This window comes from Neodiprion virginianus, chromosome 4 (assembly GCF_021901495.1).
Source record: "Neodiprion virginianus isolate iyNeoVirg1 chromosome 4, iyNeoVirg1.1, whole genome shotgun sequence".
Lineage (NCBI taxonomy): Eukaryota > Metazoa > Arthropoda > Insecta > Hymenoptera > Diprionidae > Neodiprion > Neodiprion virginianus.
This window is the reverse complement of record NC_060880.1, coordinates 22,167,621-22,180,787: the sequence shown is the minus strand read 5'-3', so window position 1 is coordinate 22,180,787 and position 13,167 is coordinate 22,167,621. Positions and strand designations below refer to the sequence as shown.

The following is a 13,167-nucleotide window of genomic DNA, read 5'->3' as shown; positions in this document are numbered from 1 at the left end:
GAGACATGTGGAAGCTAAGGTCTAAGTTTCAATCACGCTTTTATTGTCAATCATTTACTGACATTACCAGACATCTACTTGACAGTAGTATGTGATTTGCAGAAGCAGACATTCAATGTCACTGATTTCTAAACAAAATGCGTGCGAAAATAGTGCAGAAGCTTTGTGAAAGACTGTAGTAAATTCAACATGAGTTGCGAGACTGACTCCAATGTCGCCATTTTGCAATATTGGGTTGCCAATAATTTTTTGTATTCTACTTAAATATGTGCCTAATAACTTTCTTAAATATTATTATTTTTATACCTTTCATCCATCCGAAAAAAAAAATTGTCGCAAAAGGCTTTCCTTTTGTTTTTAAAGTGGTATTATCCCTTAAGCCACCGTCACTATAATGAGCAGACATTAAGGCATACTGAACATTCCGTACTTCCGTTAATTCTGATCTATTTCAGGACGAATTGTTTAATTGACAAAAAAAAATAATTTCGGTCCCCTATGGAATCCTTCTAGGTATTCGCTTCGTGCAACATTATGACGCACTCTATCGATGTATGTGTAATTCTCTATACGTACACGCTTGACAGCGTCACCGGTCGGCATAGCACGAAATTTTAGACGCCAATAGCGCTACCTATAACGATAATACGAAGTTTGGGCCCGGTAAATCACATGCACATGTACGACCATAATTAATTAATTCTTTGCCGACTTTTAACATTGTCCGAACAATCAGTGTTTGACTGTGAAAATGAACGAACAAAACGATGTCAATTTGACTGGAGTTTTCTCGTGTTCTCATCTGTCAGTACGATGAAGATGCATGAGATTTTACGCTAGTCAAATAACTCACGACACACGTTTCAACTGTTCTTGTATTATTTGGTTCCAGGGGCAATGGGACTCCGAGACGTGCGTATCACTGTACCGGCCATGGTTCGGTCCCGAGATTCAGCACTGCTCACCTGTGACTACGATTTGGAGGCCGCAGATCTGTACTCCATAAGATGGTATCTTGGGGACGAAGAGTTTTATCGATTTGTACCCCAAGAAGCTCCTCCGCAAGCAATATTCTCCGTTCGTGATATGCAGGTTGATGTATGTAAACTATATTTTGGTTTTCAACAAATGTAGAATCTATGTCAAGTATTCTTTGCGAGTTTTGACCTATACTTAAGTTGAGATACACACACATACACAACGTCAGTTGGTCCAGTATCACTGGCACCCTCGCCAAAATGATCGTGGCGTTCATTTAAGGGCACGAATATCAATTAGCAACTTATTGCTTGACAAATGTGAACGGATAACAATCTATAAATCTCGCAGAGAGCGCGATATTGTTAGGAGTGCAAAACGGAAGGGGAAGCTCCGGGCAACAACACCCCCACAGATTTGGTGCCTTGGGCCCCGCCCGACTGCGCTCTACCCTAATGTCGCTACTGCATACATTTCTGCTGATTTATGCATTTTATGTTGTTTTCTTTTTTTCTTTGTGATCTGGTCCTGTTGTCCTTAGCGTTACACTGGTCGGGCATATTGAAAAAATACTCATTTCTCTACCTCTCCCTCCATCCTCTCTCTGTGTACGCGATTAATATTACACCGTGCGTTAATCGTTAAATTATAGAAACTGGTGGTGAAAATTAATTGGAAGCGTAACTCTACAGAAAGAAAAAGTTTCATGCCAACGACGAAGAAATGAGACGAGGGTATTCCTTTCCGACAGTTGGGTCCGAGCATAGAGATTGTAAACGCAGAATCAGTAACGCGCAGTTTCTGATACGAAAATATAAATGCAGAAAATACAATAACGACTTACATAACGAAATAGCCAGTTGTAGGTTATGTCTAAAATTCTACTTTCTATCCAGAATACCGCACATTTCATAGAGTGTATGCCGCGAGCAATGAGCTTGTAAAGTACCATGGGTTATTCGACACGCTTGACATTGTTCAAAAAGGAAAAGGAATAGAAAATTTCAGGGGAAGAAATCCCAGTGGAGAATCTGACGATTCCAACATCGAAAGCACTGACGAGAAAGGAGAGAGAAGGAGAATTTCCAGCATTAATGAGGGTGAGGGAAATAGTACAAGAAGTAAGTTGGAAAGGACAGCGGAAACGATAATAAAGCTTGTTAGAAATGGAACGGAAAGAGAACATTTCGAAAAGCTTGTGCGTGATGCAGTGAGGAAAGGAATAAATAAAGTTGAACGTAAGATCTGAAATGAGTAAAGCAAATAAGAAATGATTTAAAGGAGTCGAACAAATTAGTGAAGAACTTCATACACATGCAAATGGCGAAAGTCTTAAAGACAGTTGTGTATACACTGATCGGGAAAAATTAAGAAGAACAGGCAATAAATGAAGTATAGACAAGTTACATTTTTTTGCAACTTTTTAAACCAAGAAAGCAACAAGAAAGCAAGGATACGAAATTAGGTGATAAAGAGTAATGTCGACATCACAAGGAAAGTCGTTGAAGTAAATCAAGTAATCAATACAACAAATGGGAAAATAGTTATCAACTGCAAAGATACTATAGGACGTAGCGAACTAAATTTAGCTTGCGAAAAAGAACTGAAGAATCACTACATGCTGGTGATACCCGAGAAAAAATAAAAAAAAAAAAGAATGGAAAAATAAAAATAACGAAGAAGCTCTGGGAAGGAAAAAAGTGTTCTGGAAGCCATAATATGAAAAGCTGCCACGATACGGAGGAAAAATATGGCACGCCGTACGGAGAAGCTGGATATCGTTTCAATAGTTAGACGTTAAATACCAAGCGAATTGTAAGGATTACCCACTCTTCAACTATTTTCCACTCAAAGTAAAACAAGCAATTGGTTTAGTGATAAGGACCAATGAAGGAAAATCGCTATTCTATCTTAACGTAAAAAATATCATTAGAAACGTAGAGGAAAGAGAACGGTTCGAAGAGTTTCAGTGGAAAGGCCAGCAGTTCTGATACTTGCCGAAACCAGGAAAACCGAGATAATGCAGGATCAGAATAGCAAAATTGACAATTCTTAAAAGTCTTAGCAAACAAAAAAAAAAACCAGTAAGGAACTTCTGGATAAAGGCCGTGACAATAAACAGTAGGAAGTTTTCAGGAATAATAATAGCTGTCTGCCATTCACCCAAAGCCAGTAATGCTGCAACAGACGCGAGTGATGAATTATATGCGGATCACTAATGATCAGACCGAACGACATGACAACGGTATGGGACAGAATACGAAAAGTCCAAAATGGATCCGTCCAAGCCATTTTAAATTGGAAGAAAGATACAGGGTTTAAAAATACTCTAAACACAATCCATGCTTCATGAGCGTAGAAGAAAGAGTAAAGTATAATGTGCTCACATTTACATATAAGGCAATGGAGGCAGACCAGAAGAACGTGAAGCAGGATATAAAAATGACAGGTAACAGGAGAAGAAGAACAAACGATCACCAGACAATAAAAAAGTATTGAAATATTTCAAGCATCAAAGTGAAAAAAGCGAGTACATTAGGGTAATTCAAAACAAAAGTCGTGAAATATATAAAACTAAAACAATGCTTGCATTAAAAATTAAATGGGAGGCAGTATACTTTAGCACCTAAGGACTGACAATGTATGCATAATTACGCAACGTTACCGCGAAAGCGAAAGAATAGCTAATCGTCAATCACTTGCAAAGTTTCTTGGCCCATTCATCGCGGGACATGACCTACTTGAATTTCAGTACAAATTTCCCGCCTTGACCCAAGTGAGCCACATGAAAAGCTCCGTGACTTCCAACGTTACAACTTAGTAGCCTTAAGCAGCAATTTAAATCAAAATGTCTCGATTTCTTTGACGGATACTAATGACGATATCGAAGAGCAGTCTGCCGATGATGTGAGGAAGCTATCGATAATAAGTGCAATACAACAATCGTGCTATTCAACCTCAGTGAGGCGTTTGATAGCATAAATCAGCAACTTTGGCCGCTAAGCTATCACGTTAATGGTTATCGAGTCAGCTACCTATATCGTTTCATAAATACTCATCTGAAAAGTCACAGGCGGTACAAGACCTCTATGGGAATCATTCTCCCCTTTCTGGATAACGTCTTAAGCGTACTTTACGGTCCTTTGTCCTTCACTTGTTCTACTTCTGATCAGTGACATCAGATGCGTGATCAAACGTACCAGTCATATAATTTTTTCAGATGATCTACAAGTTCACTTACATGCTCGCCCAGTGATATCAACGCTGCTATCGCTAGAATAAGTAGTGACGTCGATGCTGTCTCGGGTTGAACCGTATTATAAAAGCCTTAAATTGTAAGTTACCAAGACCAAAGCCATCATCTATGGTAGCTTGACTTATCTTGAGTAGCTAAATGAACTGAATTCATTAAACTTAACTGATTCTTGATACCGGATCAGCGTCTGTTCTACTTGTGCATTTTCTGCCTGCGCGAACTCTTCCTAGACCTTGACCCCAAATTATGTCGTTCGTTCGGACTAGTGCTATCTAGAAATGCCGTATCGTGTGATATTCAGAATCACAGAACAACATAATATCACCATTCGTTTGTTCTTTAGACTTCGTACACATGGAAAAGTTGACCTTACTCAATTCTTAATTCATCCTCTCTAGAAGTGTTGAAGGCGAGGCTCTATGGACGCCGTATTTTAGTTGAATCAAATCTTTACGTACAGTAGGGTGGTTTTTTTGAACTTTCTTTTTCTTACGTACCCCTCCTAGAAGTTATTTTTTAGCCTTAAACGAAGCCTCGTGAAATCGGAACTCGGTAGCAAAATTCTAAAACGTGCTTCATCCAGTTTGAATTTTTTTAACACTCTGATCGAAATATCTCGAAAACTATACAAGTCAGGAAGCTGTTCTTGGTTTCATTTTATAGATAATCAAATATTCTATAATATGAAACGCGATGGCAAGATATCTGTAATCGTAATCTTGCGGCTGCTATAACGGATTTCCAATTTGACCTGTTTTAATCTCTGAAATAAAATAGATTTTTCCGAATAACCTGAGAATCCCAGCTTAACTTAGTGTTGAAAGCCTAGCAAGGCTTTAGGACAAGAAGAAAAATTAAACATACATACGACATTTTTTCATCTAGTCCAATATGTCCCGAATTTTCGGAAAAATGAATACTTATGGTCCAGTAAATATCAATGATAGGAAACTGTTTTGTAGGTTAGAAATTAGTAAAATATCGCATATACATTTTCAGAATCTAGGAGGCATATTTTCTAAGAGGGTCAATTTTGTCTTAAGCTCCTCTATTCCACGTCATGGAAATTCTATTATTGCCTAGTATTATTCTTCAGTGTTGCCTTAGCTTTCTACTGTCTATGCCTGACGGTTCCTGAAACTCTGAAAATTGGGTTTGGTACTTACACTGACGTGTGAATTTTAAATTACTGGGATGTGTAGCTAGCAGTTCATTATTTACTTAATTTATGGATAAATGTTATTTTGTATTACGTACGCCGTCCTTTAGCTTATTATTCACTGTGGCATAATAAACCGTACCTGCTTTAATCAAGTATAATCTCTCTCTGTTGGCTGAAGTCGTCTTAGCGCGATGCTTCTTCTATGTTTCTAAGTTTATTGATGCTGTACACTTACAGTCTGAAGAATGCAGATATGATTCTAAGCGAAACGATGTTACGTCCTTGGTACCTCACATACAAAAAAGATTCTTCAGTAGGTATACACAACTAATTTTGTTCCAGCTTTCGCGTGATTGGAGTGGTATCTCTTGAAAAAATTTGTGTCTAGCGTGTTTGAATGTGTCTTAAATTCCGCTTATGAGTCGCTAATAATGAAAGTATATACGTGTTTCGTATAACCTGAAATCAAAAGTTACCTGCTTGATCTCGTACATGGCACATTTTACGATTCGATTTATGCACCTAAATATAATTTTTCGCTTTCGAATCTTTTTCAATTTTGCGAACCATTTTTTCTTTTATCTTTCCCAACCTTTGAGGCATTCACCCGTATCGCGTATGCGGGTACGAAAGGGTAAGATTAGGATCCACGTGATCCAGCCACCCTACATGCCAAATCACGCCACGGTCTGAACGCAGGTAGACGTGAGCTAGGGGGCTAAACAGCAAGGTAGCTTTGCGCTGGTAATGCAGATCAAAGGAAGTGAAGCAGATGGAAGTTCAGTACGAAAGGCGGATAGAAAATTTTTTGTTGAAATATCACTGTGCAGTAGTACGAGATTTTCTTCAGAGGTATTTCTTTATATGGATGCAATATGGCTTTCATTGATTCTGGAGCTTACAGCCTCCGTGCTTTCTTCGTGGCTTTCAGTGACAAACACTCCAGAACAGAAATCCGGTGTAGAGAATTCAATTCTCAATTCCCAAGGTGTTCTCAAGGTTACGTTCGACCGCTGTTATTTTCAGGAAAATTCATTTTTAGTGATTACTATTTTCACAAAACAATTTTTCCTGATCCCAAATTCTGTGGGTGTAACTATATATTCGTGTCTGTGATATAAACTTAGGAATTATTTATCACGAAAGTAGATGTAAGATGAAATATTTCTATTGGAATAAAAACCTGTTGGAATGGTATCGTTGTAGTTGTTAATCCTTCAGCATTTTTTTTTCAATCAGCCGTTTCGTTTAATGTGTTCTTTTGAAGTAGCTTAATAACCTAGACCAATTGTATTTCTAAACAAGAGGTGCCGAAACAAAAAGAAGTCAATTACAATCAATAAACTTTACCACGTCTAAAGTAATCGATTGGATAACCTCGTACACAGTGGGGTGTATTTGAAAGCATCATATTTTAGAAATGGAAAAAAAACCCTTGCATAAAACATGCGATAAGGTGTGGCGGTGATAAAACAGATATTGAACACGTAGAATTGTTAACTTGCAAAGATGATTTGAAGTAGGAACTTGCACAAGCCGAAGGTAGAGAGGCTATATTCTTACTTTAAAACTTCGCAGAGACAACACTCAAACATGAAGGACGTGACATTGGTGAACGTGTCTAGAAACCTGACTGGAACCTACAAATGCGAGATTTCGGCCGATGCCCCGTCATTTCACACCCTGATAGAAGAAGCGCAGATGAAGGTTGTAGGTAAGCAAACACTCCCTCCCTCCACCTTTCTTTCCATCGTGTTTTTCGGTACCCAATCTCTGCCTCTCGATCGCAGTCCGTAGTTTTTCGGTGGCTTGGCGTCGCGCCAAAATCAACCTCATCTCTTTAATGCATCTACTGAATTATATAATCAATAGATGTCCCGGAAGCGGATCCGTGGATTGAGCCAGAGAAACAACGTTTACCGGCGGGTGAAACTCTTCGGGCGAATTGCACGTCAGGCGCTTCGAATCCCGCCCCCACCATTACGTGGGCGCTCAACGGAGATCCTGTAAGTATCCTACGTGACCATACTCGATGATTTAAGTTTTCAGCGTCTAAGCTGGTAAGACATATCAATTCTACGATACCCCCTCTTTGGCTCTGCGCTTGAATTTATTGGACCTGTTAACGTGGCGATCAATCAATATTTCCTAACAGTTATTTATTGTCACAAGCTACGGGTGTACTAGGATATCCCTGTTCCGAACATTTTTTTGTGCCATCTGTCGTATCGTTGCTGGGATATATGGGACGTGCGATCCGGTTCAGAAGTAGCGCAACTAAATTGTAACAAAAAATATATCGTAAAAGCATCACTGAGACTGAATATGTACACATATATATGTATAATGTGGGAGGCAAACGGTTCGAAATTTTTTTTCCACCACAAATTTATTACCTGAAGGGTTTTACTTTTACCTATAGTTTTTAATCTATTACGTGTGTCGGTGTAGTTTTCGATCAAATCATTCTTGATTTGGTGATTTACGAGTATGTTCTACTACTCGCTAATCTTACCTCCCATCACTGTCCCGTTGCACGATACTTAACGATTAATCAATGGAAATACATTCCACGGAGCATGCTGCTCTGCGTTGCACACATTTTCTTACGTCATGTTGAAAATAATTGCGACGCGGTTGGACTTATTTTTCACACGCACGTTCGATCATCAAAATCATTCCAGTAACTTTGCTTTCATTGCCTCAAAATTACAGGCATCATAAGTCTTTGAACAAGAATGATTACTCATCGAAGATATGAATAATAACATGTAAACGATATTAATTAGTTGCAGATCATCGTTTCTTATATTTATAAACTTTTCCCGATCCGGTCGTTCACATCTCATGTCACGCAGCTCATAAATTGTTTACGAAATTGAGTCATATACCGCACTAGCCCGAGATTATAGCTACGCCGGTATAACCCTAATTTTCATCTCCAATCATCTTCCACGTGGGTCTAACGACTCTCTATGTCAGTTTTATAGTCGTACAAATTTCCTATGACATAGATTAGATATAGCTAGATCGAAGTGTGCTCTTATTGCTGTTTGCATGTAACTTCTCACTCATCTATATAGATCGGTGTAACTTCTGCATAGAACGGTGCCTCTCTATGTTATCTTTCTAATCATACAACTTTCAGCGAATGTAATATATTTGTGGTCTATATATAAAAGATGAAAATGGTTGAGTAAACTGACCGATTCGACTAAATCAGAAATACAACAAATTACATATCCCAGCTGTCCGTTTACGGATCGCGTTGAAATAGAGCTTACTTCACAAGCTCTCTGAAATCAAATTCTAAATAGAATTCTCGAATATCGCAGATAATCGTAAAGGCGGAGAACTATGTGATCAAACTTTCGTTGTATAGGCCGTAGGCTTCTCTTCGCGATGAAAAGACCGCGTAAAAGTGTTGCCGACACCTTTTGATCGTATTATGGAATCAGGGTTGTGAAATCATAGTATTTTCGCGGTACAAATCGTACGAGGAAAGGAGAGCAAGTTAATCAGTAAGGGTTATTCATAATTTTTTATTCTTAAAATATTTATCATGGTTTCTCTTTGAACGAGAAAAAACTGAATATATCAACGAAGTTATATTATATTAGAACGGAAGCTTTCAACAAGTTATTTTCAATCCTCACTTTCGGTGAAACGTGAACTTTCAACGCTATCCGAACACATGAAAATGTTTTTGGTATCGTAGATCGTAGCCCGCAGCGATATGCAATACGTTGATTCTTGTAAATAAGAAAAAATCCTAAAAAAATCTAAATACCATTTCTAACCATCAAAATTATGGTAGACATTATAAGATATTTTGTGAAATGGCCAAATTCTGGGCATATGCGAGGTATGGTATGCATGTGGGCATTAATTCAGAGACGACTAGTTTTTCGACCGAATCAATTACGTTGGTAATGCAGATTCAGCCTACAGTGCCACTGTCGGCCGGACGCTACTGGCTTAATCAGCGTTACCAACGTAACCAACTCGACCGAAAAAAAAGCCGGCTCTGAATTAATGTCCACATGTGTACGTAATAGAGTGTGCCAAAAAGAAAAAAAAAAATTTCTAACGCGTGTCAAAATTTCGTTAGACTATCTCAAATAGAATATCTCAGCCAAACGTAAGCTTTTAATATTGATATTTAGAGGTGGCTATTTTATTTTATCCATTTTCCATTTAAATGCACGTAAAGAAAATCGGATAATTTTTGTTATTGTTTTTTTCTCTTCAACGGCTTGACTCATAAGCTATCAAAATATAGATTGTTATAGGAAATCTTACGCTATATAAAAAAAGTACTGCTACAAAATTTTCCTAACTCTAATCGATTAAGAGATATTCAAGATGATCGAATGTTTATACGCGAATATGTTCACGGGCAGAGATAGTAAGAAATTATATAATACCAGCCACAATTTTTCGAAGTCTCATCAAATTAACGAGCAGCCGGAAGATGGCTTTTGACCACATATTAAAAACGCAACGTCAAGTCGCATATAATATAACGTATACCTCAGTACGAGTTGTCTAATCACCCACGTAGTAATAAACCATCGTATTCTAAAACAAAACTTCATTTACACCTGTTCAGCAATCCCACAAAAATATTTCTTCATTATTGTTATTATGTGAAAAATTGAGATTTCACGTACAAAGTATTCGTTCTGATTTTACAACGCCACCGTTGAAAATCATTTCCGTACACGAAGATCTTCGACTTATCATTATATTGACGGCTATTTATGAATGTTGCAGTTGAATCGAACAAATCTTGCGTTCAAAACGTGGCCACGGTTCTTGGGCCAAGGTGACATCAAAGCCACACAATCTACTCTGGAACTCAAGACGACCGCGGAACTTTTCAAGGAAGGAAAACTCGTGCTTCGATGTTTTGCAGCAATACCGACTGTTTATACGGCTTCCGCTGAGTTAGTTGTCGCTGAAGACACACCGCTCATTGCATCAATCACCGGCAACGCTTCGCCACACTTACGCCGTAAGTCCCGTATACTTTGCGAATCGTTTCTCCTTCCTCCGCCCTTCGCTTAGGTACACCTATAATTTTTCTACTTTCACAAAAGCGCCCAGGTTTTCTTCTGAGACCCCATCTTTTTACGTTTCCGCGTAAGAGGAAATTGAGAAAGCTGCTTAAGTTTATGCGACGTTACTGATACCGATTCTAAAGTGCAAATTGTGTCTGTCGTTCACTACTCGCAAAAATTAACAGCACTTGCGCAGTATCGAGCATGGTAGGTATCGGTCTCGTTGACGGTCCAGCATTTTTTGGCTCTTGGTAAAGAATAATAATTCGCAAGAGAAGAACGTCTCCGTGATATCACAGATTAGTTTTAGGTTGATATGTAAATAAACCATCAATTATTCCATAGAGCACTCGGGTGCGCAGAAAAATTAATGCGCACGTTTTTAATTAATGCTGGATTTTTTTTGTATCACAAGTCCGCAAAATTCAGCTGTCACTGACACGTGAAGATGCACAGACGTGAAAAATGAAAACATTAGTTTCAAAATTTACAAGTCGATATCGAGTCACGTGATTGTGATAGTGGAATGTGACGTTCCTACTAAATAACGAAGCATTAGCCTCGCTTCGGCACGAACATATACAAGCGTAGTCGTGAAGTCACAGTTTCCAGTTTTGCCACTCTTTATCCACGCTACCAAATCGCAGAATACAATACGGTATCAGGGACGGCAAAATACTGAAGACTTGAAATTTTTTATCGCACAAAGATGTGCTATTTATCGGTACTACATTATTCCGCGTGAATTGCTGAAAGTAAAGTGGTGATTGAATCATTTTCAAGACCATTTGAGTGTCTCACTTTGGCCATTATTCTTTTTTCACCATGCTAGATATTTTTATTTTGTTGAGTATATCGATCACGTCCTGGACAACAATTTCATGTGAAAACTGTGTGACTAAAAACTAACCGACACGTAATTCTTTTTTATTCTCATCTGCTATTAAACACCTTAAGGGGGTGAAACCATCCTCCTAAGTAAGGCATGTGAAGGAGCGATTTGGCAGTTTTTTTTTTTTTTAAATTGGGGAAATTGTATTTTCCATTTCTCGTTACGAGAAGACTTTTGCAGTTGGATTGGTTGAAAAATGTCATGTCCCTGTGGTTGAAATTGTCAAATCGCCCCTCGACACGCCTTACTTTGGAGGTTGGTTTCAATCTCTCAAAGTGTTTAATGGCGTATTAAAAAAAATACGAGTCGCTTAGTTTTTAGTCTACTATAACATATTAGAAAGGAAATGAAATCGGAGAGATCTACTTGGGATACCTTCCTTGTTAGTCACTATGTCAGACCCAAGACAAACTATAATAATCAATGAAGCTTCCACAACCTGCTACTATCTAGATGCCACATATGTTTGCAGTCGTTACCGAGTACATGCCAAGATGAAATTATCAGTCGCTCACATGGTAGCCACAAACCTAAAAGGGGTTCGACCGTGTAGCTGCCGTATAGTTGCCACATGAAATTGTTACCAGTGCGAGTGTGAGGGCGAATGGCCGCCACAGAATATTTCTTCACCTGGTCGAATTACTTGGTACTAATTCCATTCCAGCCGAGCTTCATATTAATAAAGTGTACGCTTATCAATTACATATGTAATACACACGTTTAGTGGTCGCCTTTCAATGACGCCTGGTATCGTTGCAGGTGATAACCAAACTTGATAAGGGTACGATAATCTTATTATGAAGAGATTTTTCTGAACAGAGGTATCCGTGCATTTGCAATTGTCTGATATCTGCACAGTACGAAAGAAACAAATATTTATTTCAGTTTACCATATTTTTGATAAATATTATATAAAAATAAGTTTGACAAGCGACATAAGAATGCTTTCGTTTCACCTAACCAGAGTGGACACTAAATCTCCATCACGAAATTCCCTGACTTCTCCAGGTTTTCCAGATCAAAGTCTTCTAATTTTCCCTAACCAATTCGGATAAGTTGTGTAAATTACACTGTCTAGCCGATACGCACAATCGTTTGTAAGGTAATGTTTGGGAATATTCAAAGTTTGAAGAGAACCTTCCCGACGGTAGTGAAAAAAATTTGTATTCGTTCTAATTCGTCTAAGGGTTAGAAAAATTGTGGAACGTATTTCTATGAAAAAACAATATAGTAAACGATTCCCTGATTTTCCGCAAAAGTCCCTGACATTTCCCTGACTATTCCAGAAATTCAGAATCCCATGATATTTACAGGTTTTCCACGATTTCCGGACCAGTGGCCGCCCTGTTGACATTATTATTGTAATACTCCTACCCTGTGTAGCAATCACAATAAAAATACATGAATATCTTAGATCGTACATAAATGCGAGTGAAATGTTCGTTTTACAGAATCAAGTGGATCCCGTCCGAACTCTTTATTAGAGATTGGCGTCCTCATGTTATCCTTGGCAGCAGCCGCAACCTGGAGCAGATAGCTCTTTTACAAAAAGGGCATCGATTCCTCTCACTGACCCGAACACGTCGTCCATGTCAACCTAGTAGCTAGGGCTTCCAGTTATGTATGTTACTATGTATCATGTAGATAGGTGGATAATTTTTATTGAAGTGACAAGTAATAATACACAAACTATATACAGTTACTTTTGAACATGTTATCTTTTGATGTAAATTGTTGATAATAAAATGCGTTGATCTATGCATTTTAATTCGTGTACGAATTCAGAAACTATGATCATCTCGATGCATTATCTTAC

At 38.3% G+C, this 13,167-nt stretch overlaps 1 protein-coding gene across 2 annotated transcripts in view; it reads left to right on the top strand.

Moving 5' to 3' along the window:
- LOC124302646 (basal cell adhesion molecule-like) overlaps positions 1-13,119 on the top strand; it is a 31,728-nt gene extending 18,609 nt beyond the window's left edge. For both annotated transcript variants that reach the window (XM_046759013.1, XM_046759014.1), the window contains exons 2-6: positions 893-1,098; positions 6,975-7,110; positions 7,269-7,402; positions 10,173-10,413; positions 12,803-13,119. In XM_046759013.1, the coding sequence (XP_046614969.1) occupies positions 893-1,098; positions 6,975-7,110; positions 7,269-7,402; positions 10,173-10,413; positions 12,803-12,888 (803 nt within the window). In that variant the 3' untranslated portion in view covers positions 12,889-13,119. The remainder of the gene's footprint in view (positions 1-892; positions 1,099-6,974; positions 7,111-7,268; positions 7,403-10,172; positions 10,414-12,802) is intronic.
- The last annotated feature ends 48 nt before the right edge of the window (positions 13,120-13,167 follow it).